The 27,715-nt window shown below is 41.0% G+C and overlaps 2 protein-coding genes across 2 annotated transcripts in view; both read left to right on the forward strand.

The window, feature by feature from the left end:
• Positions 1–14,813, forward strand: part of Tpk1 (thiamin pyrophosphokinase 1) — a 355,540-nt gene extending 340,727 nt beyond the window's left edge. The window contains exon 9 of the mRNA XM_013352468.2: positions 13,216–14,813. Within this exon, the coding sequence (XP_013207922.1) occupies positions 13,216–13,334 (119 nt within the window). The 3' untranslated portion in view covers positions 13,335–14,813. The remainder of the gene's footprint in view (positions 1–13,215) is intronic.
• On the forward strand, positions 9,490–10,068 carry LOC101998999 (peptidyl-prolyl cis-trans isomerase A-like). The gene has a single exon (XM_005363840.1). The coding sequence runs from the start codon at positions 9,490–9,492 to the stop codon at positions 10,066–10,068; it is 579 nt and encodes a 192-aa protein (XP_005363897.1).
• Positions 14,814–27,715: the final 12,902 nt, after the last annotated feature.

Here is a 27,715-nt window from a genome sequence, read left to right on the forward strand (position 1 = left end):
GGCCTCAGTCTGATGGCTGTGTCTCTATGAGGAATCTATGTACTTCAATAGCGGCAATTGACCTAACCTCTCTAGCTGGCCAGCCTGCTGGTGGTAGCACAACTCAACAACAATATGCAAGCTCCAAGCCACCTGCTAACCGCAGCCAGCCTATTGGCACTGGGCAGGCCAGTGGGAAGCATCTATGTGTTTCCTACACTGCCATGCCCACTTTAAGAATGGGTTCTGGGGACTGCAGCTCATCATCCACCAATGTCGCTCGCAGCACATCAGGATTGGAGAGACCTGTGGTTTCCCTGAGTGGAGAGAATGGCCACCGTGGCAAGCCCACGCAAGGACACGTGTCCACGCCTCCTAGGTACTACATTGTTAGACGGGAAGGGAAGGACAGTAGAGACGCTGTTTCCCCTATAGTTCTCAAACCTTGCCGCTCAGCTACACACAGTGGTGATGCTGTGCCGATGGAGCTGGAGGACACTTAGAAGAGTTGTGCACGGGTCACCTTGTGCCCTCCCAGGACTGATTTCCACCCAAGGGCACTTACTCTAGCTTCCAACTGATTAGCACAACTTTTGCTCTTTACAGAACTTCATACCCAAGTGCACAAAATTTGATGTGTCCCTCCCTGTAGATGTCTACAGACCTTTGGACTAAGTGTGGCTACTGCATAGGTAGTCTGCGTTTTTGAGTGTATTGATTATTTTCCTGAGTAGTATTTTGTGTATTCCTAAGTTAGTTTATTCTTGTGTTGGTAGTAGTTTTGTTATTTTCTTAAAAATTTATTAAAAATGAAGTTGATATTCTTATTTAAAAAAAAGTTGAAAAAAAAATAAAGAATAGCTCCAGTATGAATGGAAAACAGCTGTTGTGCAAAAACCACAGCTCTCACCTTACAAGGAGTAAGAGTTTATTGTGGAGCCACTTTGAATGACTGTGACCTGGGTACCTTAGATTCCATGGGGCCACATGGAAGCAGTGTCGTGAAGTTTTATCCTTTACAGAACAAAGAAAGTCATAGATCAAGGGAAGTTTAAAATACATTTATGGGTGCATCAGAGAGGCAGTTACAGCAAGATGGAGGAGGCTGTTCTATAGGCCTGAGATGCTCTCTGCTGACAATCTTAGCTTAGGGGTTGGTGGAAGCTAGTGATCTAATAGGCCAACAGATTCCAAATGGTTTTTATCCTAGCCACATGATATTCAGACACAGATGTGGGCAGGAAATGACGATTTAGGGCTAAAACTAACCTGCGAATAGATAATTGGCCTCTAGACCTGTAACACTCCAGCCTTCCCTCATCAGTGCAGTTTTAGGCAGTCAGTCTGCTCCTTTACTTATAAACATAACAAAATCCAGCGCAGTATGGGAAGATTTTCACAATAAACTTAAAGAAAATTACCACAAATGTAATTTAAAATCCTTTGCCACTGTACATACAAGTCTCCACTTTACCCTTACGGGTTGCTCCCCTATGTAATAAACCATATGAATACTGAGTGGACAATGGTAATATTTTCACAAAATGTTAAAATATTCCCAGGAAGTGGAAGGAATACAAATGTCATCCTAAGTGGCAATTGAAAGCACCCGATGAGAATGTTCTGTACTCTTTTTAAGGAAAGGCAGCATGGCAAGATGTGGTATTTCTGTTCTCTTTTGAGTTGAGTTAGCCCTGAAATACCGTAAAATCACCATGCTGGAGGAAAACAGACAGAAGTTAATCAGTTACTTTAATATTTTCATGTAGTCACAGTGGCCTCTTAACGGGGAATTGAGTGCATTCCTCTATTCACTGGATCTGTGGCAAAACCAAAACCGAACTTAGATCCTTCTCTTCCTCAGCTTAGAAGCCAGCAGCGTGCATCTATCACGCACCACAGCAAGCATCGCAGTTTTCACAGGCTCCATGTCTAGTGGTTTGACTAACTGCAGCCCACCACACTGTTAAGGAGTGAGCCCGTTACCTGTGAAGCATACCATACCAGTGTGATCTAGTGCACTAAAGCTCCACACGTGAGCATCTGGAGGCTGCAGCATTAAGCCTGGTGCATAACATAAGGTCCAACGTATTTAATACCAAACACTTAGAAGATTGTTTCTCACCTTGACATTACAGTTTTTGTCACATGTGAAATCATTTATGTAAACTACCTTGATTGCTCCTAACACCTACCACCACCACTACATGTTGCAAAAGCCATGCAAGGCTAAATATTACTCAAAAGAGAAGCCGGAGTTTCTGGAAGAATTTTTAATGCAGCTATTTCTCTTTGATTCAGAAATTTAAAATAGAAGATAATGACTCACTGAAATGACAAATGTAGTTAAGAAGCTTTATTGACTGCTGATGAGTATTTCAGTACTGAACAAAATAAAACAGGAATAATGAAAACCCTGAAGCAAGATGAGCTCCACCACTCTCTGGCCACAGGCATGAATGAGAAGGGGCTGCAGGCAGGAGGGGCTGCGAGGCACACCTGAAGCACTCTGTCAGACACCTGAACTCGGGAGCAGCATCTGTAGGATCCAACTGTATTATACAGCCATGCCAATGAAAAGGAATACTTTAATCTTAGAGATAATTTTCACCTTGACAGAGACACGAGCCATAGGATGTCAAGTGCAATAGATAGGGTTTCTGAGCCTCGGACGTGATGGCTTATCATCATGCCAGTTTGTATAAAAAGACAGTATGAAAAAGTAACTGTGTTAAGTTATTATCAATCCCAAAGTTTTCTTTCCGATAATATAGAAGTAGCCTTAGCAGGCCAAAAGATATCACTGTATAGCAAGTGTTCCCAAAGAGGACATTTGGGGCTTGCTTCCTAGACTATCGTGTTCTGGGTCATATTATAATTTCCATTTTAGTTTTAAAGGGATAACTGTATTTGCATACATAATGGCTGCATAACAATGAAAACAGTAAATAAGGGTTCCCTTTTAAAAAAAAAGACAGTATAGCTCAGCTTTGATGAAATATTTTCAATATTAAAATTTTTTTTCTCCAAATTCCAATTTATTTCATTGACATTAATGAGAAAATTTTTGAAAACCTTCATTTTTATTCTTTTAGTTACAATGAATTTTTTTACCACTTTTCTAATAACAAAATTTATTTCCCTAGAATTACAAGTAAAGACTTGCAATAATTCCTTCTTGTATCATGAAATGCTTTTCCCACGTTAAAAAGTAAAGATAGACTACTGAATTTCATCTCTAATTTTTTAATAGCTGGTTTGTTTTTTATTTTATATACATTGGTGTTTTCCTGTGAGGGTGTTTGATCCCCTGGAACTTGAGTTATAGACACTTGTGAGCTGCCATGTGGGTTCCTAAATTAAACCTGGGTGCTCTGGAATAGCCCTTAACCACTGAACCATCTCCCGCCCCTTTAATTTTTATGGAATGTTTATATTATAGATGTAGCAAAGTATTTTTACTGAAATCTGAATATTGAGCCTGAACGTAGCAACTATGGCCTCTTTCTTCCTTATAAAGATGATTAAGGCTACTTTAGCCAATATTTTCTAGAACTGAGAATAATACATCCTTCAGTATTTTACAACAGAACTGGTACTGAAAAAATAATAAAAATATTCAGTATAAAGTTCCTCAGTTAAAGACTTTGTGTCTGAATCCCATGGTCTCAGGACACTAATGAGTCATTTGTGCTCCAGGCCTCAAACCTAAAATGTTAAGTCAGTCTACAGGCACTGAAAAAAAAACTTTAAAAACACAGTTATATTTTTCAACTAATTTAAGTACTAAATAAGTAATACGGACCATTTAATTTTCATCAACTAATCCACAACAGCTCCCCGGTTTCTCTGGTGAAGACACAGACTGTGCCATGGTAAAGAGGACAGAACACCAGAGTCTGGAGACTTAGTTGCACTGCTGTGTCCAAGATCAGTAAGGTATCTGGACTTGTTCCCCCCACCTTGAAATAAAGAGTGTGGATTTAGACGGCTGACTCTAGACATTGCCTAAGCCATATGGTGCAGGAGGAAAGTAGAACCTTAAGTCCAGCTACTGAAACGAGCAGACGTAGGAACAGCTTTGTCTTTGCATGTGGTAAGCCTTGAAGCTAGGAGGTAAGGTCGTTCCAGATCACACATCCTATGTTAAGGCAGAACATGAGGACAAGTGAACAGTTCATGGAAGTGCATACAACTGCCATCGTTATATCATAAGTGCATACAACTGCCACCGTTATATCCTAAGTGCATACAACTGCCACCGTTATATCATAAGTGCATACAACTGCCACCGTTATATCCTAAGTGCCACAGGGAAAGTTATGGGCTCCAAGAAATCAGTTTCGAGGTGTGTGAGAGAGCATTTTCTTATGTTACCTCTAAGGGTGGCAACAGTGTCTGGAGAGGAGACTCGCAAGATCTCCCTCCCTCTTCTCTTAGGGCCACAGAACATTGTTTCTGTGGTTACTTCTTCTCATGTCTCAATCCACAGCAGAATTTCACACAGGTTTTCACGGCTTCTGTATCTTCAAACTTACATCTCTTCCCAACAGGAAAACTTAATCCAGATGCTGCAGCCACATGAAATAGCCTGTTTCTCTGTAAGTACTTAGTGATCACAGGTGAGATCTGTCCTTCTGGTTTTGATGGCAAGTCATCATAATCATGAGGCATAAATAGGCTGGGGTAGAACCAGGTAAATAGATTGGTTCAAATCGTAGGCAGACAAGTTTGTTCTTCCAACAGTTCTGATTTGGTTTTTCACAAGAATGTCTCCAATTTTTCTTTTTCCTCCTATGGTAATTTGAATGTAATTGGCCCTCATAGTCTCATAGGGAATGGTACGATTAGAAGGCTTTGTTGAAGTGGGTGTGGCCTTGTTTGGAGGACATGTGTCTCTGTGGGGATGGGCTTTGAGGATTCCTATGCTCAGGATACCACCGAGTGTCTCAGTCAACTTTCTGTTTCCTGCAAGGTGTAGTAGCACTTTCAGCTCCAATACCACATCTGCCTGCACTCTGCCGTGCTTCCCATCGTGATGATAATAGACTGAACCTCTGAAATTGTCAGCGAGCCACCCCAATTACATGTTTTCATTATAAGAGTGGCTGTCTTCGTGGCGTCTCTTCACAGCAATGAAAACCCTAAGGCTCCTTTTCTCGTTGCTCTGATTTGAGGAAGGTAGCTTAGCATCCTGCGGTAAAGGTCCTTTTAACTCCTTCACCCCACATATTTATGCTGGTTGCTTTTTGTTTACCTGTATGAGGTTAGTTGGTTTGATTATTAAATTCTGAGGAGCAGGAATTATGCCTTTCACTTATTGGAGTTAGGTGCCAGCTGCACATTTGACATTATGCATTAATTCTGTGTTCCCTCACATCTCTCCATCTTTCTTCACTTTCCTGTGCCATTTGCATTTTTTGATATACTCATAATAATCTCAGTTGACATTTGAAAGATGGAAGCAAATGTGACTTCAAAGCCTCCTTGGTGCAGATGAAATGATGATATAATAGATTTTCAGTGCTTTTTTTGGAGAAGTCAGAGCTCTTTGCAGGCATTAACTCATCCATCTTCACCTTACCTGGATGAGAAATAACTGCAGCACATATTATTGGCATCTTCTAATGGATGCTGAGGTCGCCTGAGGAATTTCTTTCCTCAAAAATCATAGGATATTATAGTAGTAGAATAGAAAGTTCAGTTCTCTGTTCTCCAGGGTGGCCCTGAGACCCAGCTTCACACAATGACCTGCGCTTTCTCCAGCCTGGGAGGAAGACCTGGATCTATAGCTGGACCTGGACGTCATCCTTACTATATTTCTGTCACAATTTTCACAGTTGTGTGGATAGTTTCCGGCAAGTCAGTGTGCACAGGAGGCTGTGCTGAGTCCCAGATCCCAAGTTCAGGAGAGCAGTCCTTGTACTCTATGGGTCAGCATTCTCTGCGTACAAGTGTAAATCTCATGCTAGCTTTTCACAAGGAAACTTTCCAGGCAGTTTTATACAGTGTAGCCAAAATAATTCATGCAAACTGGTCATATCTTATGGATATGAGCTGTCGTTTTTGTCTCATAGACACTGGGGACTTTTTCTGTTCCTTCAAGTAACTCTGATTATTTCTTTAACTGCCAGAGAACCTGGTGTGAATTGAACATACTATTAATATAACATATAGGGGAATGTTTTTTAACAAAGAAACATGGATATTGCTTATTTTCGGCAGATCTAAACATTTGAAAGTACTGATCTTGGAAGATGGTTCCAAATAGAATACTTAGTTTTAATTCCTCCAATTCACAGAACATCTCTGGTATAATTGTGTTATTGGAAAGCAGGCTGAGTTGGAGTAAAAAAGTAAAAATTTAAAAATAAAATATTGAAAGGAAAAAAAAAATAAGAGGGCATCAGAAATCCCAAAGCGTCTTCCAGGCCTCAAGCAAGGGTGTGTGGGTCTGTGACTGCAGAGTCCGAGACAAGGCTGGGTGGACTGGGACTGCTGACTGACAGGAAGGGTGGGCCTTCCTTGCTTTCCTGCATTTCATGATTCCTCACTAGGCTACAGAAGGGTGGAGTGCTCACCTCAGGAAGTGTCCAGCGGTCAGGGTTCAGAGGGAGGCACCGCGTGACTATCAGAGGCATGCATAAGAACAAGTTTCACTCACATTGTCCCTGGGCAGCTCCCGGATAGTGCAGGTCAGCTTCCAGACCCTTTACATCAAAGATTAAGCAAAGGCTGTCCTGGGACAGCTTCCCTGTGCCGACTGCCTTATCCCAGGCTATGTGTTCGCGATTCCCAAGCCTCTCTAAGGAGCTGAATCTCAAGTATACAAGTATACAACCTCTGCCTGGATCTGACAAATTGTCTTCAATACAAATTGAACTTAATGCAAGTCAAATCACAGCACTGGGTGATTTGAGCATTTCCCAGCCATGGCACTAACTGATCTCGTAGGGAAACAGGTGAGGAGAGGAGAAGGCAGTGCTCCCTCCAGCCTCCTCCTGAGAACCAGCATATCTTCTCATATGACTAAAGTTCTGTTACCCGCTACCCAAAAGTATATATAGCCCTCATAGGACAGCAGCACCCAGACCATAAACAGATAGTCTCCAGGTGTCCAATTGCTTTTTTCAAGTGTTTAAAATATGAGACCTACTTTAAAAAGTCGTATATTGTCTTTAATTGGCATGCCCGTTTACTCTGTCAACCAGAGAAGGCCCTCCACTAATTTGGAGGTTCGTAAAGCTTATTTTGAAGCATCCTAGCAGCTAATTTCTTCACCCCACAGTCAGTCTTTCTCAGTTTCATTATCTGGTTTTAGATTCAGGTCAAGCATTTGGAGCAAAGAGCAATACCTACATGAAAGTGCATCAGCTCAGGAGGCATATGACCACTGTTTGTCCTTCTCTTACTGAAGCTGCTCGATCATTGATCTTCTGGCTCACATTTGAAAAGTGCCAAGATCTGGCTGTTGCCTTTGTTCATCTGAAATTGAAAACAGCATGGGAGTGGTACTTTGGTGCTGTGTGATCACCCGCTCCCCAGCGTTATTTCAGCTGGTGATTTAGCACTAATAGCTTCTGCCTGACCCAGTTATTACACTGGGTGCTGAAAAATAGTGACTTTCTGTCATTCCTTCCTGGAAGTCCACACTCCTCTTTGAAGAAATTTTCTTCTCTCCTTCTGCCTTTGGGGATTCTTTTCGTTATTAAATGTATTGTGATGCATTTCCCTCGGTATTATTTTCTACCTCAAACTGTCCCAGCAACTCAGTCCTTTTGACATGTCCAAATGGGTTTTGGATCATTTTCTTATTTTTGCAGCAGCTTGTTTCAGGCTCACGAGGCACTTTTTCTGCCCTAAACTTGGATTCTAAATAGTCAGCTCTAAGACAAAGTGTGGTCTAGGGGAGGAACCAAGTCATTTTCCACCAAAGAACTATGAATTCAGTGTCTGTAAGGTGAATAGAGACTAGGATCGGACCTGCGAGTTCAGACTATATGGATTCAATTTGCAGAAGAGAGGCTAGATTTGTTCCTGGAGGGAGCACAAAATTTTCCATGAAAGTGGAAATTTCATGATGGAGTCAAGGAATAGGTACCTGCATAGAATAGCTGGCAAGTAGGTAAGAAATAGCCAGGTGACAGGGAGTCCTAACTGCTATGCCAAGATTTGTGGGTAGGCCTGGGGATGTGCTTTGCTTTCTTTTATCTGACAGTTACCCCGTTGCCAGTTAGGATCATTCATTGTTATTGCTTCCCATAGGGATGGCATGGCTAGATGTGAGGTAAGAGGGTAAGAAGGAGAAGCAGTGCTTTAAAGGAATACAAGTAGATTATCTGCCACAGCTCGGCAGTACTCTACTTCTTCGTTAGCCTCATCAGATGCAGGGTGTGCTTTCATGAAGCTTTTAAGTTTGGTTTATTTAAAGTTATACTTTTCAGTAGTCTTCCTACACTTCCTTCTAGATATTCCTTGGCCTAGAGGGCAGTGAACTCAGCCCTTGAGAATGAGCATGTTGAGAATTCAAGTATCTGTTGACCTAGGGTTTAATCATCTGAAATAACTTACACCGAGTGTCGTGTACCTTTTATAACCTGCCATGTAAGGCTAAGCATGTATGTGGAATGATAATCAGATTCTATGTAATCAAGCCAAGACACACTATTTCCGGGTATGGCAGATGACTGTGTCCATCCTGTTTTGTCATTTTTACTAAAACATGAGACCCTTAGGTGCAGAGACACTCATCTTTGATCCCTGGTAGCTTCTGTGTTCAAACTCTAATAAATGCCATTATCCCTCCATATCCATGCTGCCTGGCCCCAGAACTCCCATGAGTACCATGTGGTGAAGATTCTCGAGCCATCTTTGATAAGATGGCTCAGTATTTGCACATAATCTATACATACCCTTCATCTACTTTAAGTAAGCTAGACTCTTCACAACAAGGTATAGATTGCTTGTAGTATCTTTTATAATGTAAGTGCAATGTAAGTAGTTTCTGTACTGTACTGTTCAAGAAATAAGTCTAAGAAAAACAGTTTGTACACGTCCAGGACAGACACAGATTTCAACCACTGATATAGAGCTTACATATTTAGAGGACCAACTGTATCTAGAAAACAAACAAAGGCATACATATATATGACCAAGGCGGCACCCAGAATGATTTTAAGTATTTCACAGAAGCTAGCTTAGAAAAATGTGAGTTTAATTCATTCTACTCAGCCAGCTATATGCTAATCATTTGCATGATGGCATTTGCTAACTGCTTAAATCAGTATGTGTCTCTTTCTTCTGATTTTAAGAGGCAATCCTATCATGCTCTTTCAGTAGAATAGCCAGAGAAATCAAAATGAAGAGAAAATTTCTTGAGTACTTATTTTATGTTAGAAATTGGATCCTGTATTCTGTGTACCATGCCTGTGAAGTAGGGATTATTATTCACATTCTCCAGTTAAGAAAACTGAGACCGGCTTTGCAGACGCCGCTGTCCCCTCTCACCACATGGTCAACCCCACCGTGTTCTTCGACATCGCGGTCGATGGCAAGCCCTTGAGCCGCGTCTCCTTCGAGCTGTTTGCAGACAAAGTTCCAAAGACAGCAGAAAACTTTCATGCTCTGAGCACTGGAGAGAAAGGATATAAGGGTTCTTCCTTTCTCAGGATTATTCCAGGATTCATGTGCCAGGGTGGTGACTTCACATGCCATAATGGCACTGGCGGCAGATCCATCTATGGAGAAAAATTTGAGGATGAGAACTTCATCCTGAAGCATACAGGTCCTGGCATCTTGTCCATGGCAAATGCTGGACCAAACACAAATGGTTCCCAGTTTTTTATCTGCACCACCAAGACTGAGTGGCTGGATGGCAAACATGTGGTCTTTGGGAAGGTGAAAGAAGGCATGAACATTTTGGGAGCCATGGAGCGTTTTGGGTCCAGGAATGGCAAGACCAGCAAGAAGATCACCATTTCCGACTGTGGAAACTCTAATTCTTTTGACTTGCGGGGCTTCTTACCCACCAGCCCATTCCTGGTAGCTCAGGAGACCCCCTCAGCCCCATCTGCTCACAGTACCCTGTAATCTCTGCTCTCACTGAAGTTCTTTGGGTTCCATATTTTCTTCATTCCCCTTCAAGTCTAGCTGGATTGCAGAGTTAAATTTATGATTATGAATAAAAACTAAGTAAGAAAAAAGAAAAGAAACTTGAGACCACAGTAACTTCGCTCACCTCTGTCCTCCTCGTGAAGGGGTTCCCAATGTTTTGACAGAAAGATTCTTTTTCTCTGCAAGCCTTCACCCCTAGAGAACCTGGAACAGAAGGTGGAAATGTCTTAAAAGTGTTTCTTGTATTTCTGAGGTTTAGTTCTTGACAATATGAAACTCCGTCCATGGTGTAATTGTTGACGGATCCAAATTTGTGCAGTCTTTGCAAATAATGTGTTGACGAGAGCAGTGTCCATGCCATGTGCAGAAGTCGCAGTCCCGCAGCAACAGCACTCTTCCTCCTCCTGATCTTGCTTTCTTCCCACCCTTTCTTCTGGGAGGTTCCCTGAGCCTTGGAGGGCCTGACACAGATGTCCCATTGCAGGCTGAGCATTCAACCATTCTCAGCACGCTGAGCAATTATGAGTCTCTGCAGTAACCACAACTCATTCCAAAAGGAAGCTTCTGTGACCAAAGAAGACAGCAACACTGATCTATATGCTCAGACTAAGTACTGAGAAGGCAACTTGACATGCACAGTATGTCCATTTAGCAGCACAACAGCAGCAGGTTCTACCCAGGCCAATGACCTTGTAAGTTTAAATGGATTGTTCTGTATTTCAGATTATTCATTTTAGTTTCTACTCTCAGTTATTTCCTGTAAGCTGGAAGCTTATCATACATACTTATTGTTGTTAATTAGCTGTTGATACAATAGCAAATATTATAGAATAAAACCTAAATTATAGTTGCCTTGCTCACTAAAGTGTTTTATGAAATGACTTCCATCCTGTGTGTCCTAACACAGCCATTTCAGTTCTTTTCTCCTTTGAAAACTAATTAAGATGCATCCTATTGTAGAAAAAGAAGGGAACATGATGTGGTTTCCTACGTCTGGAAGCCTAGAAGTCTGAGCCCTCACAAATAGAATTAATGCACAGCTGTCAACTACAGCAACAATTTTATACTGTCATCTTTTGAGCTCAGTTAAGACTAGGATTTTCTTCTCATTGGTTTCCAGACTTACAACACATTGTGTCAATTTCAGATGACTGTGTGCACTTAGTTTCTCAGTATAGAGATTCCTCTTTGAAATTAGCAGAGCTTCTAAAGCATCCTCTTTTGCCCTTATGATTTATCAAAAGTCCACACTGCCCCCTACAAAATTTGTAAAACTTTGCACCCCTAGTTCTGGGATATGTCTAAGAAAGCCACTGGGCTGTGGGGGCAGTCTTATAGGAAGTAGGATATCATCTAGAGTTAGGAAGTAGACTGTTGTAAACCCCACCATGACCCCCACCCAAACCCCACTATCTACATCATGTAACAGTGTCTGTCTGCAAATACTGATGCCTGTATCCCCTTCACTTAGAAACCTCATCTCCTAAAGCTCCAGATCAGAAGAAACAAGCTTCTTGCAGTGTACTGCACACTACAGTAGTGTTCATAGGAAAGCACTCTGCATGCCCAGACAGTTCTATTTTATGGCTTCTTGCTTGCATTAGTAAAGACATTGACAACTACAAAAAGCAAATAACATATATTTTAATTTAAAAAAAAATCACCCAGTGCTGTGATTTGACTTGGCAGTACTGGGAATTTAAATTGCATTTTCAAGATGTCCTGAGGAAGACAGCAGGCCCCCTCTAGTGGAGACTGAGCCTTGTAACTGACTGTTTCCCTCAAGCATGAACTGCATAGTCAGAATCTGAAGGAAAGGGCACTTTCTGCTTCACTTTGGTTTAGTCACATTTTAGCCAAGAAAATCCTGGTAATCAAAGGATATTTGCAAGAAAGTCATTTGAAAGCACAATGATGAAATGAAATGTTCTGAATAAGCAAGGGAGAAGATGCTGACTTGTGCCAAGGTGCTAACCTCTTCGGAAATAAATACTTACATGTGTGTACCTGCAAGATATATATATATATATATATATATATATATATATATATATATATATATATACACACACATACTGTGGTAGTTTGAATGTAAGAGGCCCCTATAAGCTCATAGAGAGTGGCATTATTAGGAGGTGTGGCTTTGTTGGAATAGTATGACATTGTTGAAGGAAGTTTGTCACTGTGGAAGCAGGTTTTGATGTCTAAAACCATATCCAGTGTGTCAGTTCACTTCCTGTTGCCTGTACAAGATGTGGAAATCTCATCTCCTTCTCTGGCATCGTGTGTGCCTCCACACTGCCCTGTCCCAACATGATTATAGACTGAACCTCTCAACTGTAAGCCAACCCCAACTAAATGTTTCCCTTTATAAGAGTTGCCATGGTCATAATGTCTCTTGACAGCAATAGAAACCCCAACTAAGACATATACAAACTCCAACTACACAAGTCAAACTTACACCTCACTCAGATAGTTAAGCAGCTAGAAGGATATTTTTTTATCTCCTGCCTTCGTCTTGAGCTGAGTTTGTAACTTCTATGATATTACACATCTGAAAGTCAGCTTTGACCTTTGTGTTCCCATTAATTTTCCAGAACGTAAGCCATGCTCACCATGGCATTTCTTTATGAGTTAAAAATAATGACCCAAACTCCATGCTTTTTTAGGTATCTAGTTTTCTGTCCCCTATGACTTGTACTGTGCCTTCTAGAATTTAATGGTTTTATAAAATGATATTTCTGTACCATCAAAAAATAAATAAAACTTACCCAGGCAAGCAAGAAAGTAAATGACACATTACAAATAAGTGTTTTGAGTTTAGAATTAGTAAAGAAAAGGGGGGGGGGTAATGAATCTATTGTCAATAATAATATATAGCCCAGGACACTTAATGATATAATGACAAGTTCTAAGAATGGGTAGAGAACATTGTAGAAATTTTTGGGTTTAAACCCTACACCATGTGTTTCCTCCATTCTGCTTTTGTGTAACATCTATCAAAGTATATTCTCAGCTGTATCATTGTAGCTGTTGACAAAATTGGTCTACACTGAGACAATTTTTTTTTTCACTACTGTTACAAATTTTTTACTTATCTGCTTCTCTTTTTTTTCCCCTCAGCAAATGATGTGCTTGCCTTTGGAACGCTGGTCAGTACTTCTAACACCTACGATGGATCTGGGGTCGTGACTGTGGAAACTGATCACCCTCTTCTCTGGACCATGGCCATAAAAGTCTAACCTATAGGGTGGCACCCATCATGTGCCTCTGCCTTCCTTTATCTGCCCAGTGGTTGATTGTTCACTGTGAACAATCACCTAGGGTGCAGAGATCCAAATGTCTCCATAGGAAGCTCTGGGCTGCCAAGATGTTGGGGTTAGGGTACAGCTGAGCAGAGGAGCACTTGCTGCACAAGGGCAAGGCCTTGGGGATCAACCCTCAGTACCACAAAATAGAGATGTTGGTGTTTAAACTTTCTATAAATGCTATCTCAATTTTAGATTGAGGGAAAATTATGTTCTATCAAAGTAAATAAGCTTTATTATACTCTATTGGAAAACTAATGTAAATCATTAAATTATATAATTCAGTTCTGATCATTTTAATTTAATTAATCAGTCCATTTACCTTAAAAATATCTTTTTAATTTTGAAGCACCAAAAACTGTTGTCAGTGTTGCCTTGGAGTCTAGCACTTCCTTAAATGCCTGACAACAAAGGTTATCTACCTCTGAGTATCTCCTACCACTGGATTTCTCTCTGTAATGCATATTATCTTCCACTGCTATGACAGGATGGCACCGGTTCACTTTGACATGATATTTTAAAGGGTAAGAATCACTGACTTAATAGTTAGATTTGAAAGCAAGCAGTTCCATGGGCTGTGGATAAATGAGAAGTGGTAATTCATGAGGCCCTCATACATTAACACCCCAAAACTTAAAAGTAAGCACTCTGACCTTTGGAAATGCAGAGGACTTTATGGAAATCATGACACACACCCATAAGGTTTGTGCGGAGGGATCTTTATCTTAAAAACTCAGTCACTTTTAACATACCTCACTAAAAGATGAAGTATTAATTCATGGACCACACATTTCCTGCTATCACCAGAAAATTAGTGTGCTGTAAAGATAAATGAACACAGCCTGCTGAGGAATCAGCTCCTTAGGCCTGTTTCTTCATCCTAGTCTGCCATGTGCCTGGTTCCTGACCCCCTTCTAGCTGTAAAGTAACAGGGGCTGTAATCATTGAGTGTGGGGAAGAACCCCAGCTACAAACTCTAAATGATAACACATTACAGTTATAGAGCAGATAATACTAAGCATAAGCTTGCTGGTGCATAAAAATGTCTTCATGTCTCTTTCATGATGTCTCTTACTCATCTTCCTACCCTCTCCTATACCATTGGTTAAACTACACCTTGCCCAACAACCTATGACTTAAGGATCACCTGCCCACCATGTTGTACTTAGCCATGACTGTGTCACTGTCTTCTTGGTGCTACAGTAGTTTGAGGCTTAGAACATAGAGAAAGAAAAGAGATCAGTTGAACCAACACCATGTTCTGCACAGAAATTCTTAGAATTATTGTTATTATTTATGCAAATATGTGATACTGAAATGTGGATGCCAATAAAAACAGTTATCAATGTGCATGTCTATAGTGGTTTTCTAAGAAAATGTTTTTTTATTACTTGTATTTCATCATGACCAATCTCTCATAAACAGTGTTTCTACTCAAAGAGTTAATAAAGAGATGTTAAATCTCACATCTGATTTCAAACAACAATCAGTCGTATTAAGTTCTCCCTCTAACTTTTCTCTTAACTCTCTAAACAACCCGAACCAGTGGTTTTTATTCCATTGTTTTGGATCCCTCTTGCTCTATTTATAAAAATAAGAGTTGCTTGTCTTACCTAAAAACTTTGTAAGAATTAGAAAAGACAAAAAAATAAAGATAACTTGCATCATGGGTATCTAGTTGCTGGAGAAAAAGAGCCAGTAGCGAACTATGTGTCTTCTGCAGTAGAGAAAATAAAGAGAAAGACGTCTGAGGAGCAGGAAGAAATGAGATGGGACAGTTGAAGATCACACCGGTGCCATGGTGACAAGCTCATGTCTAGGACCTTCCTCATCTTCTTAGTACAAATGCAGAGCTCAGAGTTTCCATGCATCCCTTCCATTCCTAACAGACAGATGCTGCTCTTCAGGAGAGAGGACAGCCAGGCTCATTCACTGATTCAGCAGGAAAGCTTGTGCAAGACCTCCAGGTGCTGCCATAAACAATACTTGTCACAAATGAAATGAGAAGGGGAAAGGAGACAGAGCCAAAGCCGGGCAGGCAGCATCTTCTTTGCCATCACTTTCTACTCAGAAGAGGCTCAGCTATGTCTCCATCTTCCAGTTTGTAGACTGCTCTAGGTTCACAACTAGAAGCCTATTCACTACAAGCAAAAGACATGTCCATCATTTTAAAAGTTTACTATTAAAGAATAAAGAATGTCTTATTTAACCTGCAAGCATCAGTGTGTGTGTGTGTGTGTGTGTGTGTGTGTGTGTGTGTGTGTGTGTGTGTGTGTGTATGTGTGTGTGTGTGTGTGTGTGTGTGTGTGTGTGTGTAAACTTTAATGAAGCTTGGTGAACATGTAAACACTGGGGTCAGTGGGGATGGATACTTAACCCATGCTATCACCTGTAAATGATACCAGAAACACTGGATGACTACCTCAGGCATTCTCTCAAAGCAAAAGTTCCCATCCCCAGTTCCTGCTGACACCTGAAGAACTGCTTGCTGGTGTTACAACAACCCTTGCCTGATGCTTGAAACTACACAAGGGCAGTCCCCCTCTCTGTGTACTATCTGACTCATCTAAGCAAATGTTCGCCTTTTTTATAGCAATAATAGAAGCTTGCAAATCGTAAGGGCTCAGGTTATTGTTATTATTTATGCAAATAAATAACAAAAATGTTATTATTTATATGCAAATATGCAAATAAAGTCAACCCTGCAAGGAACTCCCTCTAAGCCCCTATTTGGGTTAGACCCTGACCTGCAGCCTGTAGCTGTAATGGAAAATACAAGTTGGGTCATGCTTCTTGAACCTTGGCTTAGATCAGTTTCTTCCTTCCTTCCTTGATCAGCTTGCAGCTTCTGTCATCTAGTGACTGGTCCATGAAATAGCACTGGCTACCCATAGCATTAGCTTGGTCTGAGCCAACAGCAACAGTGATTGGCTTTTCAATGATGGAAATCTCATGTGCCTATGAGATGTAGAGGTGAGTGAGGTGGAAGCAGGTGTGGGTCTGACGGCAGTATTCTGGGGAAAGGGCAGGGCGGTTTTCACTGGGAATGGAAACTAGGACTTTTACTCACATAGAAACGAGGAGGTGCACATTGCTTGTGTGCTTTTGAAGCTATAATGCAAGAGTGTTGCCTCATGCTCCTCTATGTGTGGAGTGCACCTCTCACCGTCTACCCCCATGTGGAGCCAGCCTTGCTGACTGTTCCTGCTTACAGTCTCACTTCCCTGCACATTTATTGAACTGTTGAAATGAAGCAACCCATAGATGGGATGTAACTGGTGGCATGCACCAAGTCAGCGCACAGGGAGAAATGACTCTTCACTCCTCTAAGGCTCTAGGGTCATTGCAGTCAGCGCACAGGGGGAAATGACTCTTCACTCCTCCAAGGCTCTAGGATCATTGCGGTCTCAGTCATGACTTTCAAACCGTTCACCGTGACCCACAAAGGATATATTTGCCTTATGACTCAATCTGTAGAGAAACACACACACACACACACATTCACACACACTGAAACATACATTTCACATTAAATTGAAAAGCTCTCCAGTATATCTGAAAATCATGTCTCAGAAAAGAAAACTGCATAGAGTTACTTTAAAAGCATGTGTGAGCATGAATATAGGCGTCCTGTGCTGAGATTACACTAATTTCTTAAATTTATGATATTGATGTCACTTTTAAAATATATTTCTCTGTACAGATTAAAATTTAAGCCACAGGGCCAATTCCTTCCTAGGGGGTCCTTGTCTAAGGGCTGGACAAGAAGTGGCAGGTGTAGGGAGCACAAGTTTGCCCTTTCCTGCCCAGAGCAGATTTCACTCATCAGTCATGATTTTCTTTTCTGGTGAGCCCCAGCCAAAGTCTCAAACTTCATCTCAAAACAGTTATCCAAGCAGATGTGATTGCTGACGCTCCACTGACTCAGAGCTAATGTGTTATTTTCCCACTGTATACAAAACCGCTCTGCTGACAGCCCAGGAAAGAGGCCGTGGAAACATCACTCTTGCTCAGAGCTAATGAGTAAATAAACACATCCAAGGACTTGTTCCCGGTGTGCTAAAAGCAAGGACTCTGTACACAGCAAAATAAAAACTAGATCTACCCTTAAATAACTTGGAGAACATAAGCAGACCCCATGCTCATTCATAGTTGAGAAGGACGAGTCCTCAGAACAGGCCTGCAGCTTCTCAATGAGAGCCAAAATCTCTAAGAGACCGCACTGACAGAGTCCATCCAGATATGAGAAAGGATTGCAGTAGTTAAAGAACTTGAAATTTATAACTTGTACCTTAGCAACTATTTATTTTAGAAATACCCTTTAAAATCTAAAGACCAACGGAATATTTAATAGACAGGACTTGGAGGGAACAAAAATAAAAATTGTAAGTATAAAACTTCTGTGATAGAACAGTGTTCCATCTGAATAGCTAATTTCATGCTGAGTTATTTAACGTTATGAATCCTTCCTAGACTAAAAACCCCTGGAGGCATGCATATCTGTCCTTCTTGTCAACTGCCAGCTCCTGTCTGCTGCATGAGTTCAGAGGAGACATGCAGTCTGCTGCTGAGCGAGCAAACAGCCGCTTTACACCACACTGCAGGAACAATGCATTTCCCAGCCTCTAGCAACCCCTGCTCTGTTCCATATGTGGTCCTGAGCTTCTACACATCAGATATGCTAACATTTCTTTTACCTGTGTCCCACTTCCACACTGGACAGACCTGGTAAAATCATTCTTCACCTTCCTGCCTGTAGAAGGAGGTAATATTTACGAGGCCAAGGCAAGGCTCCAAGGCGCCAATCCAAGGCAAATATTTTGATCAAGACAAGAAAAAACAAAAAACCCAGAAGGCCAAGGACTATGAAGTTGTCTGAAACCCGTAAGTAAAGGACAATGAAAGACAGCACACAATGACAGAGCTTGGAACATATGGTTTCAATGAAAAAAACCAAGGCTATAAGGGGAACTATCTGGAGTTGGAACTCTTGAAGCTGAAGCACTTCCCAGTTGGAGATGGCTGTCTTGGCTGAGGTTGACTACTACTAGAACTCCTGCTGTTTCTAACGACTTAAGGACTTGCCCTTCAATTCTGACCTCTTAATTGTGTTTAAATCTACTTGTTACACCAGATTAAGCTGGTGGAATTAGTTTGAGTATTCTAAGATCTCCCGCTGAACTGCCCACACTAAACCTAATTATTTGTGATCTTGATTCATTGTTGTCTATTGAATAAGCTATTGGTAAAGAAAAGTCCTGTTTTAATTTAAACAGTGTGGTGCTGCACACCTGTCATTCCAGCACTCAGGAGTTCAAGGTCATCGTCAGATATATAGTTAGGTCAATGATAACTAGGCTATGGGAATCTGTTTTCAAAAACAAAAAAAAAAAAGAGCAACAATGACAAAAAGTCTATCTTATAAAAAATCACTTTTATTAATATGCTTCACGAATATTTGCAGAATGCATGCAGACTTCTGTGTTTACAGCCACCCTTTCACCTGTCCTTTTTGTCAATTTCCCTCCTTATCCTACCACATTTTACTTGAAAAACCTGATAATTGTAGTCATCTTATGTAATTTAAAAACCAGTTATTTCCAACATAATGGGGTTTTCGGTACTATGACATTATTGCCAAATATAGGGAAAGTCCTAGAAGTATGGAATTTCTTAAAATAACTTAAAAGCTTCCATTTTTCATTCTGTAAGAAAGACTTAAGTGCCCAATGACATTCTCCACTACAACTACCCCATTAATTTAAGAAATCTCATTCATTCTGCCATTGGCTCCTTATTCATGGACAAAATTTCCTTGGCCCCAATGACCCACATACTGCTCTTTTATATTTTGCTCCTTAAAATTCAGGGAAGTCTATGTGAATAATGAGGCAAGAAGAAATGGTGCAGAAAGTTGCTGGCATCACTTTTAGTCAGGAAATTTATTATGCATATTTTAAAATTGACCTTTTAGTCTAAGTTTTTATTCAATTCCAATGCAAGAAATTAAGCAACAAGGTCATGGTGAATATTTGTATGTGAGTGGCAGGGAACACTGTGATTCATGAATTTAAAAAAAATGTTAGGAAGCCAATAGATTCTCTCTTAGATTAACAGCAAGTAAAAATGCAGGAATTATTTTTTAACAAAGAAGCTATGCTTTTTACATCACACAAAAAACTCCCCTTTGGGAAAAAAATGCCATAAATCTGACTCTGTGTGTGTGTGTGTGTGTGTGTGTGTGTGTGTGTGTGTGTGTGTGTGTGTGTATGTGTGTGAATCATTTCACTTCTTGTCTAGACCATGTGTGTCTAGTAGTGAGCATGCATGTAAGTATATAAATGTTATTCACATGGATGCTGCCATTACACATTTTCATTTCAGGGGTCAATGGCTTTCCACAGGTCACCGTAAGGCTCTGTCTTCTTGAGTTGATACCATAAGTGTTGAGCTCCACAGCCTTAAAATTATATATCTCATATTCAAGGGACACAGAAAAGTAAATTAGCTATAAAGAATTAAAAGTTAAAGAGGCCTCAAGCTACAAGAAATCCAATTCATATTCTAATCTCTCAGAAAATAGTCCCATACTAGCAGGCTCTTACAGACTTTTAGGAGGTATATTCCATGTTGTAGGAAAGAAAGCCCCAGCGGTATGATGGAGGAAGGTCATTGGTTAATTAAATAAAGAAGCTGCTTGCCCTGATAGGTTAAAACATAGGTGGAGGAGTAAACAGAACAGAACGCTAAGAGGAAGAGGAAGTGAGCTCAGACTCGACAGCTCTCCTCTGGGGGCAGACGCCTCAGAGAGACACAATGCTCCACTCTTGCGGGCACAGGCAAGAGCTCTGCTCTCTGAGGCACAAGCGATGAAGCTCCGACCCAGGATGGACGTAGGCTAGAATCTTCCTGGTAAGCGCACCCAGCTGTGCTACACAGATTATAAGAAATGGGCTAGTCCAGGTGCGAGAGTTAGCCTAGAAGAGGCTAGATAGAAATGGGACAAGCAGTGATTAAAAGAATATAGTGTCCGTGTAATTATTTCGGGTAAAGCTAGCCTTGCGGGCAGCGGGGTGCTGGGGACGCAGCCTCGCCGCTCCTATTTCAACAGCGGTACTGCTGTCTACCTGTGACAGAATGGACTTGATCCCTGGGGACATAGTAAACTCCCTGACCTAGCAGTGTCCATTCCACTGCTGGACCAACTCACATAAGGATCTGGCCTAGAACTTACTCTACACTGACCTATACTGATTGGCTCCCAAGGAAATTCAAGAGTTTTTACTATTATTCAGTCTGATGGAATGACACCTGTGTCCACTACCTTCTAGTGTCTGTGCTGCCTTAATTAAAAACAATTTTAACCTTATATCTTTCACAGTGATTTTCTTATGGCCAAATCAAAATATTACCAATGTTTCATGTTCTAGTCAGGTCTCATGTGAAGATAGATTTGATATTTGATTTTTGGAAGAATACAGAAAGAAGAATATAACTTAAAAATAAACTCCCTTATCACATGCAAATTTCACAGACTAATACTTTGTCATTTCATTGTAACCATGGCTTAACTTTTAATAAAAAAGAAAAGATGATGTGGGATTTCCCTCTGCATTATGTGAATACCATTGGTTAATAAAGAAACTGTCTTGGGCCTGCACAGGGAATAGAGGTAGGCAGGAAAAACTAAATGGAATGTTGGAAGGAAGAAAGCAGAGTCAGAGGAGAAGCCATGTAGCCTGGCTGGAGACAGATGGTAGGAATTTTACCCAGTAAGCAACAGCCATGTGGCGATACACAAATACTAGAGATGGGTTAAATTAAGATGTAAGATTTAGCCAATAAGAAGCTAGAGCTAATGGGCCAAGCAGTGATTTAATTAATACAGTTTCTATGTGATTATTTTGGGTCTGAGCTGCCAGGCAGCCAGGAAACAAACTAATGACATCCTTACAACAAGAAGGAACAGTCCAGATGTACAAACTGTTCTTAAATATTAGGTTGGCTGCCAACCATTAAGGCCACTGGGGTACAACAATGCCCTTGCAGGGCTTGCCTGACAGTGGGGAAAAATCATAAAGGGTTACCCTATTCTGGTTCCTCATCTAGATGTAACTCCTTTCTGATGCTCGTCATATTCAGTTAATAGCCTGGCTTTGCCATAAAATCATAGCTGTCAACCTGAGCTCTGTAGAGGTCTCATGTCTCCCCACCCATCCACATCTGGCTCCTCCTCCTACACATTTCATCTTCCTACCTGTGACCAGAGATGAACAATCCACATCCTCACAAAGACTGGCTCCTATACCATACACAGTTCCCTCTCCCCAGAAAGGTCCTCCTACTGTCCTGCAGAATGTCTGGAAGACTCTTTTATGAAGCAGGAACCCCAAAGGACAATACCACCTTTAGGCAAGTTCAGCAGTCATCTCTCTGTGGGTGTCGCATGTCCAACTCACACAGCATAAAATCAGAGCAGTCTTTTGTCCAAATGGCTAACAAACTCCATGAGGATCCTCTTTTATGTCCATCATCCTTTTGAAGTAAATTGGTGCTGCCAGGAGGAGATGTGTCTCATTGTCCTGAAAAGGCCTAAGTTATTAAAACATTTTATTTATTTATTTATTTATTTATTTATTTATTTATTTATTTATTTTTGCTCTCAGAACTTTATTAGGTGGCGTTTGGATGAAACAGTTGCCCGCCTAGTTTAGGACAACTGGTATGGAGCAGCCTTTGTTTGGTATGGGCTTTCACCGAGATGGAAGCGGATTGATTTCTTTTCATGGGAGCTGACTGGCTGAACATCTTGAGACCCAGTTCAGATTCTGTTTTAAATGGTTGGTCAAAGGCAAGCCCCTAGGGTAGGGCCAAACCAGAAGGCCTTGTTGTGACAGGCAGACAGGTTTTTGCTGGACAGCGGTCATCTCTGCTATTCCCAGATTAAGATCTGTTGGATTGTATGTGATGTATTTATATGTGTTTGTAAATGTGATATAAGCCCGGAGGAGTTGGGGTGTGTGCTCTCCCATGTGGACACCCTCACTGTAGCCAAGCAAGCCCCACCCCTTCTTCCTTCTGGCCTCCCACGTGGCTCCCGGCTCAGTGGGCTATTTGAAGGACTGCTGGTTTGGGGACTGGGGTCAGGTACCAATGAAGAATCACGACTTTTCTTTATCTCGCTTGCTGTGAACCATTGTTTCTACCCTCTGTAATTCATACTGTTTTTGAAAACATTTTAAATGTCATGTTCTGTTAGTCTTTGAGAGGCTTTAAGAATAATTATCCATTTGAAATATATCTCTATACATCTAGAAAACCTAACTAACATGACTACAAACTTTACTATTATAGATGATTATCTATTAACCTGTATTTCTTAATTATCCATTACATTTTAAATGAGCTGCACAAACACAATACCTTAATCAAGAGCAGATAGATAGATAGATGATAGATAGATAGATAGATAGATAGATAGATAGATAGATAGATAGATGATAGATAGATAGATAGATAGATAGATAGATAGATTTTAAATTTATATCAATAAACCAAGATCTATACCAATGAAAATCTCATTAGCATATTCCCCTTTAAATGTAAACAAACATTTATAAACAATATTTGGAAATTTGGTCATAGTTCTCTACAAACTTCTTCCTGCTTTTTGTTGGGCAAAGTAATTTTGGAGAAGTTCACTGTGACCATTCAAGGGGATCTTGGTCCATCAAACCACATTAGTCTAAAAGGAATCTATAGGTTCCTATCTTCTGTGGAAACAAAAGAAGAACCTCTTTTCCAAAGCAACAAATCTTTAGACCCAAATTCTGAATTCAAGATACTTTTAAAATATATATGGTGGTTTATCTTACCAGCCCATACAATGAAATGTCTCTCTGTACTTATCTCTTTCACAGTCAAAAATTCAAAGAAAACACAATAATATACATAATCCAGATTCTCTGTGTATATTCCATCTTTACATAGCTTATTTTTCTTACTCTATTACCTTTTCTACTAGTTTAATATTTATTTTATTATCTTTACTCCTTTAACCTATGGCTGTCTATACTCTTATATTATAATTGTCTACACTCTTTTTCAGCTCTCTCTCTCTCTTCTCTCTCTCAAGCATATGTACATTTATCCAATACTGTGACCCATTTAAAGGTCTTTTTCATCCAAATCTGTCTTTATTTTGTATTTGTAATTATCTTTTGACTAGGAGCACTTTTTTCATGTTAAACAGGTATGGCTAAGGCCAACATGGTCCTGCCTTCTTGCTTTGCCCAGTCCAACATGGAGGAGGCATGTTCACCACCTCTGAGAACCATGTACATTGCCCCATTTTTAGGCACACAGCGGGTCTATGTTGCTATTAAACATGTTGTAGCACTCAGCTCACAGACCCCATTTAAATGCTCTGTAGCCAGACCCTTCAAAAGAGTAAGAGTACTTTGTGCTAGCAAACCAGGAAACCTTCTTAAAGGGACCGTGTAGTTTTTGCTGCTACCACTGAGTCAAGAAGCCTTCTCTGCTTGCTTCTACCAAAAAGCCATTTTAAGCTTTCTTGGGTTTTATGTGAATTTGTTAGTGGAAGCAGCTTGCTCATTCCTGGCTGCCCAGGTCATGAAATAATCACTCAGAAACTATATTATTTACAATACTGTTTGGCCAATAGCAAGCTCCTCTCTAATGCTCATCATTTTCGGTTAATAGCCTGGCTTTGCCATAAAATCATAGCTGACAAAATGAGCTCTACAGAGGTTCCATGTCTCCCCACCCACGAACACCTGGCTCCTCTTCCTACACACTCCATCTTCCTATATGTGACCAGAGATGAAGAATCCACATAACTGTTCTTTCTCCTTCTCATACTTGAAGCTTGCTTGGACTCTCACCAAGTCTCCACATCTCTTTCACATTCCCATACCCCAACCCAACATGGTCTCCCATGATTCCCTGTGGTCACTTGTTTCTGCCTTGTTGTCTTCCCCAACAGTACCCATCTCCAATCACCTATTTCCCTACCTGAAATCCTGCAATCGCTTAGAGGGAAAATTCAAGTGTTTATAGTCAACTAACATGCTCCTGGTCTCCCTAACCTCCTTTTATATTCTCCCATGCACACTTTATTCAAGATTCCTCAGCCTTCTTGCTAGTCTTCAAATATATCCATTGTCACTCTTTCTAAGGGCTTCTGCCATAAGCCAGAATCCCAAGCGTGCTTAAACCAGCATGTAAAAGTGAATCTACTCTAATGATACCAAATGTAATTTATGATTAACAAATAAACTGAATATGATAGTGACACTCTGTTGTCTCTAACAATCCCTCCTCTACAGTTATTAAAGTCTCAACTAAAAATACCTCCATCTATAACATTCCCCTAACATAGGAATCAAGACTTTATTCAATAATTATCTTGACTAAAATCTTTCCATGCCCATTTTTCTGCAGTTCTGGCAACAAATTGATAACCTCAGGCAATTTTTAATTAGCTGCCTTTAAAAAATGGTTTGCTAAATTAGTCAACTATGAAATCACCTCACCCAAACTATTAAATTCAGATTGCATTTCAAATCCATCACCTGTCTTTACTGTATGGACACACCGTCACTCCAGGATTGTTAATTACGGTATTTATCTGCCCGTGTTTTCTTATGGACATAGCACAGTGTGCAACCAGAGCCAGCTGGCATGTCTTTACCCTACTGTTTGAAGTGGCATGCAAGCCACTGGGTGTTGACATTCCTATAGCCAGAAATAGCACTGCGCTATCTCCATTGTTTACCCAAGGGAGATAGTATTTAAAGATAAGCCTCCTTGTATCCAGGCCTGGACAGAAGAGCTCTGGCTTGCCTTAGAAAAGACGCTGGTTGCCATACTTAATTAGCATGACAGCTGTGCTGATTCATGGGGAGCTGCACCCCTCCTCATGCCCTTCACACTGAAATAGGATTTGTGAAACCACTACCATTTCGCAAGCATGTTCTTATGACCTTATTTACACCTCAGATTAAGACTAGCAGCTGGGTAGTATTAGTTCCACCTCACAGATGGGAATACAGAACACAAGGAGGTTTAAATAACTGACATTACACTAATGACAGAGCCAGAACATGCTCGGTGTCACCTGTGGACAAGGTACCTCCCACACTTCTGCTGTCACCATTGTCTCCAAACACGATCTCCGTGCTTGCCACATCTCCATCACTTTTCCCTGCAGCACTTGGGCTCAAAGGCATAGCCATCCTTCTGGGTCCTGCACCACTGTATCTTCCAGGCTTTTTCCTTGCTTCCTTGGGTGTTTCCTTGAGCTAATTCCTGGTGTATGACATCCATCTGTTTGTGTGTTGCTTTCATTGGTTAATGAATAAAGAAACTGCCTTGGCCTTGTTGATAGGATGAAACTTAGGTAGGTGGAAAAAACAGAACTGAATGCTGGGAGGAAGAAAGCAGAGTCAGAGAGAAGCCATGGATCCTCAGCCTGAGATGGATGCCCATTAGAATCTCCGGTAAGCCACTGCCATGTGGCGATAGATTAAAGGAGATGGGTTAAACTAATATGTAAGAGTTAGCTAATAAGAAGTTAGAGCTAATGGCCAAACAGTGTTTTAATTAATACAGTTTCTGTGTGGTTATTTCAGGTGCAAACTAGCCAGGTGACCAGGGCAAACAAGCGGCCCCTCCTCCTACAAATCCCCCTTCAGTTTCACGAAGGCTGTCACTGACCTTTCAGGGCAGCTAATGAGAAAGATGAGTCTCCAGGACTTCATTGCTGTCTCCTGTGGCTTCTCCCTGGGAAAAAGAGTATACCAGTGCGACCCTGACTAAAGTCTAAAGTGCGGTCTACAGTGGCACTGATGCCTACACCAACCTGTCTATACCCAGAGAAGTCAGCTTTCTCTCTACATGGAAACAAGTGGACAGTGGACGGTGGGGTTGGTGAGGATGCTGAGTGCTGGGACTCTCCACGTAACCAAGAGATCATGGACCTCACTAGACCAATAGCTCAAGATAAAAAAAGGGGTACAGTTAGATGCCTGATTCAACAGAGCTTAAGGACAACTCATTAGATGCTCTGTATTGCTGGCATCTAGCCTTCTACTCCTCTTTTCTCCTGCCTCTCGGGGTTGATAATGGGGAAGGAGGATTTCATTGCATTTGAGTTAATCCTGTCAAATCTATCCCAAGAGTAGGGTGTTTACTAGAGCTCCAGTCCAGTTCCCACTGGCAGTAAAGATTCTTATCATTCTGACCTTGAATTGTTCTCCAGAACCAGGTACAGACTCACAAGGTCCCTGGGCTGGGAACAAGCCTAGAAGACCCTGAATCTGGTGCTTGAATCTTTCGTTAATGTGAAACCTACTTACAAATATCAAGACTTTACATCATGCTTCACCAGAAACAGCATTAAATTTAAATTAGCCTAAGACAACAGAACCACTTCAGAATATTCTCATGCGTCCAAACCCAGAATCAACTAATCCTTTGGCCAAAACTAAGATATACATACGATAGGATTTCTTCCACCAGGTGGCAGCCAAGCCTTACGAGAAGGCATAGTGTAAGCAGTCCACTTGTTTCTTGACAGTAAAAATTCAGGATGCCCACCAGATTCAAAGACTGTTCAGAAAATTGTAATGAGATGGAAATTGGAGCAGGGGGGCTTGGAGGAGGTGACAGAGCTGAACTCTGAACTCTGGTAGTCAGCCTGCATCAAGTTCACCTGCCTGTCACGGTCACTGCAGTCTTTGTGTTGGGAGACTCAAATAGTGGAGCACTGAGGCCATCCTGAACACAAGCTTTTTAGTTAAGTCCCACTTGGGGACTCAGAGCAATAAATCATTCATGGCATTGCAGCTTTCCCCGTCAGTGTACTACACTCATACAAAAACACTGTCCTTGACTGTGAGCTCACAGAAATAATGGAAAAAGATAGACACACTATGAAAGTAAAACAAAAGAAACTGTCCCTGTGGATGTCTCTTCTCTCCTTCCCCAGACAAAGTCCTTGAGTGAACAAAAGAAATATTAATAGCATGAGGCCAGTATATTTAATCTTTCTAAAAGCTGCGGTATATGATAACTAGATGAACCATCTCCTGGACCCAAAGGAGGTAAGAATAAGAGAATAAGAGTTGATGGATCATAATCACACCTGAAGTGTACCCTTGGTACTCATTGGAGAAGCAATGTAAATTTGATACAGCAACAAGAAAAGAAAGGGTGCCCAGAGTCCAGGAGTCGAAGCCGGTTGTCAAACCAGTCCTGTTCTGCGCTCCGCTGCCTTTTCTTTCTCTTTCAAC

This window comes from Microtus ochrogaster, linkage group LG12, assembly GCF_000317375.1.
Source record: "Microtus ochrogaster isolate Prairie Vole_2 linkage group LG12, MicOch1.0, whole genome shotgun sequence".
Classification (NCBI taxonomy): domain Eukaryota; kingdom Metazoa; phylum Chordata; class Mammalia; order Rodentia; family Cricetidae; genus Microtus; species Microtus ochrogaster.

Bases quoted from the DNA above. Each gene is read 5' to 3' on its own strand.
- LOC101998999 (XM_005363840.1), top strand. From the start codon at position 9,490: ATGGTCAACCCCACCGTGTTCTTCGACATCGCGGTCGATGGCAAGCCC.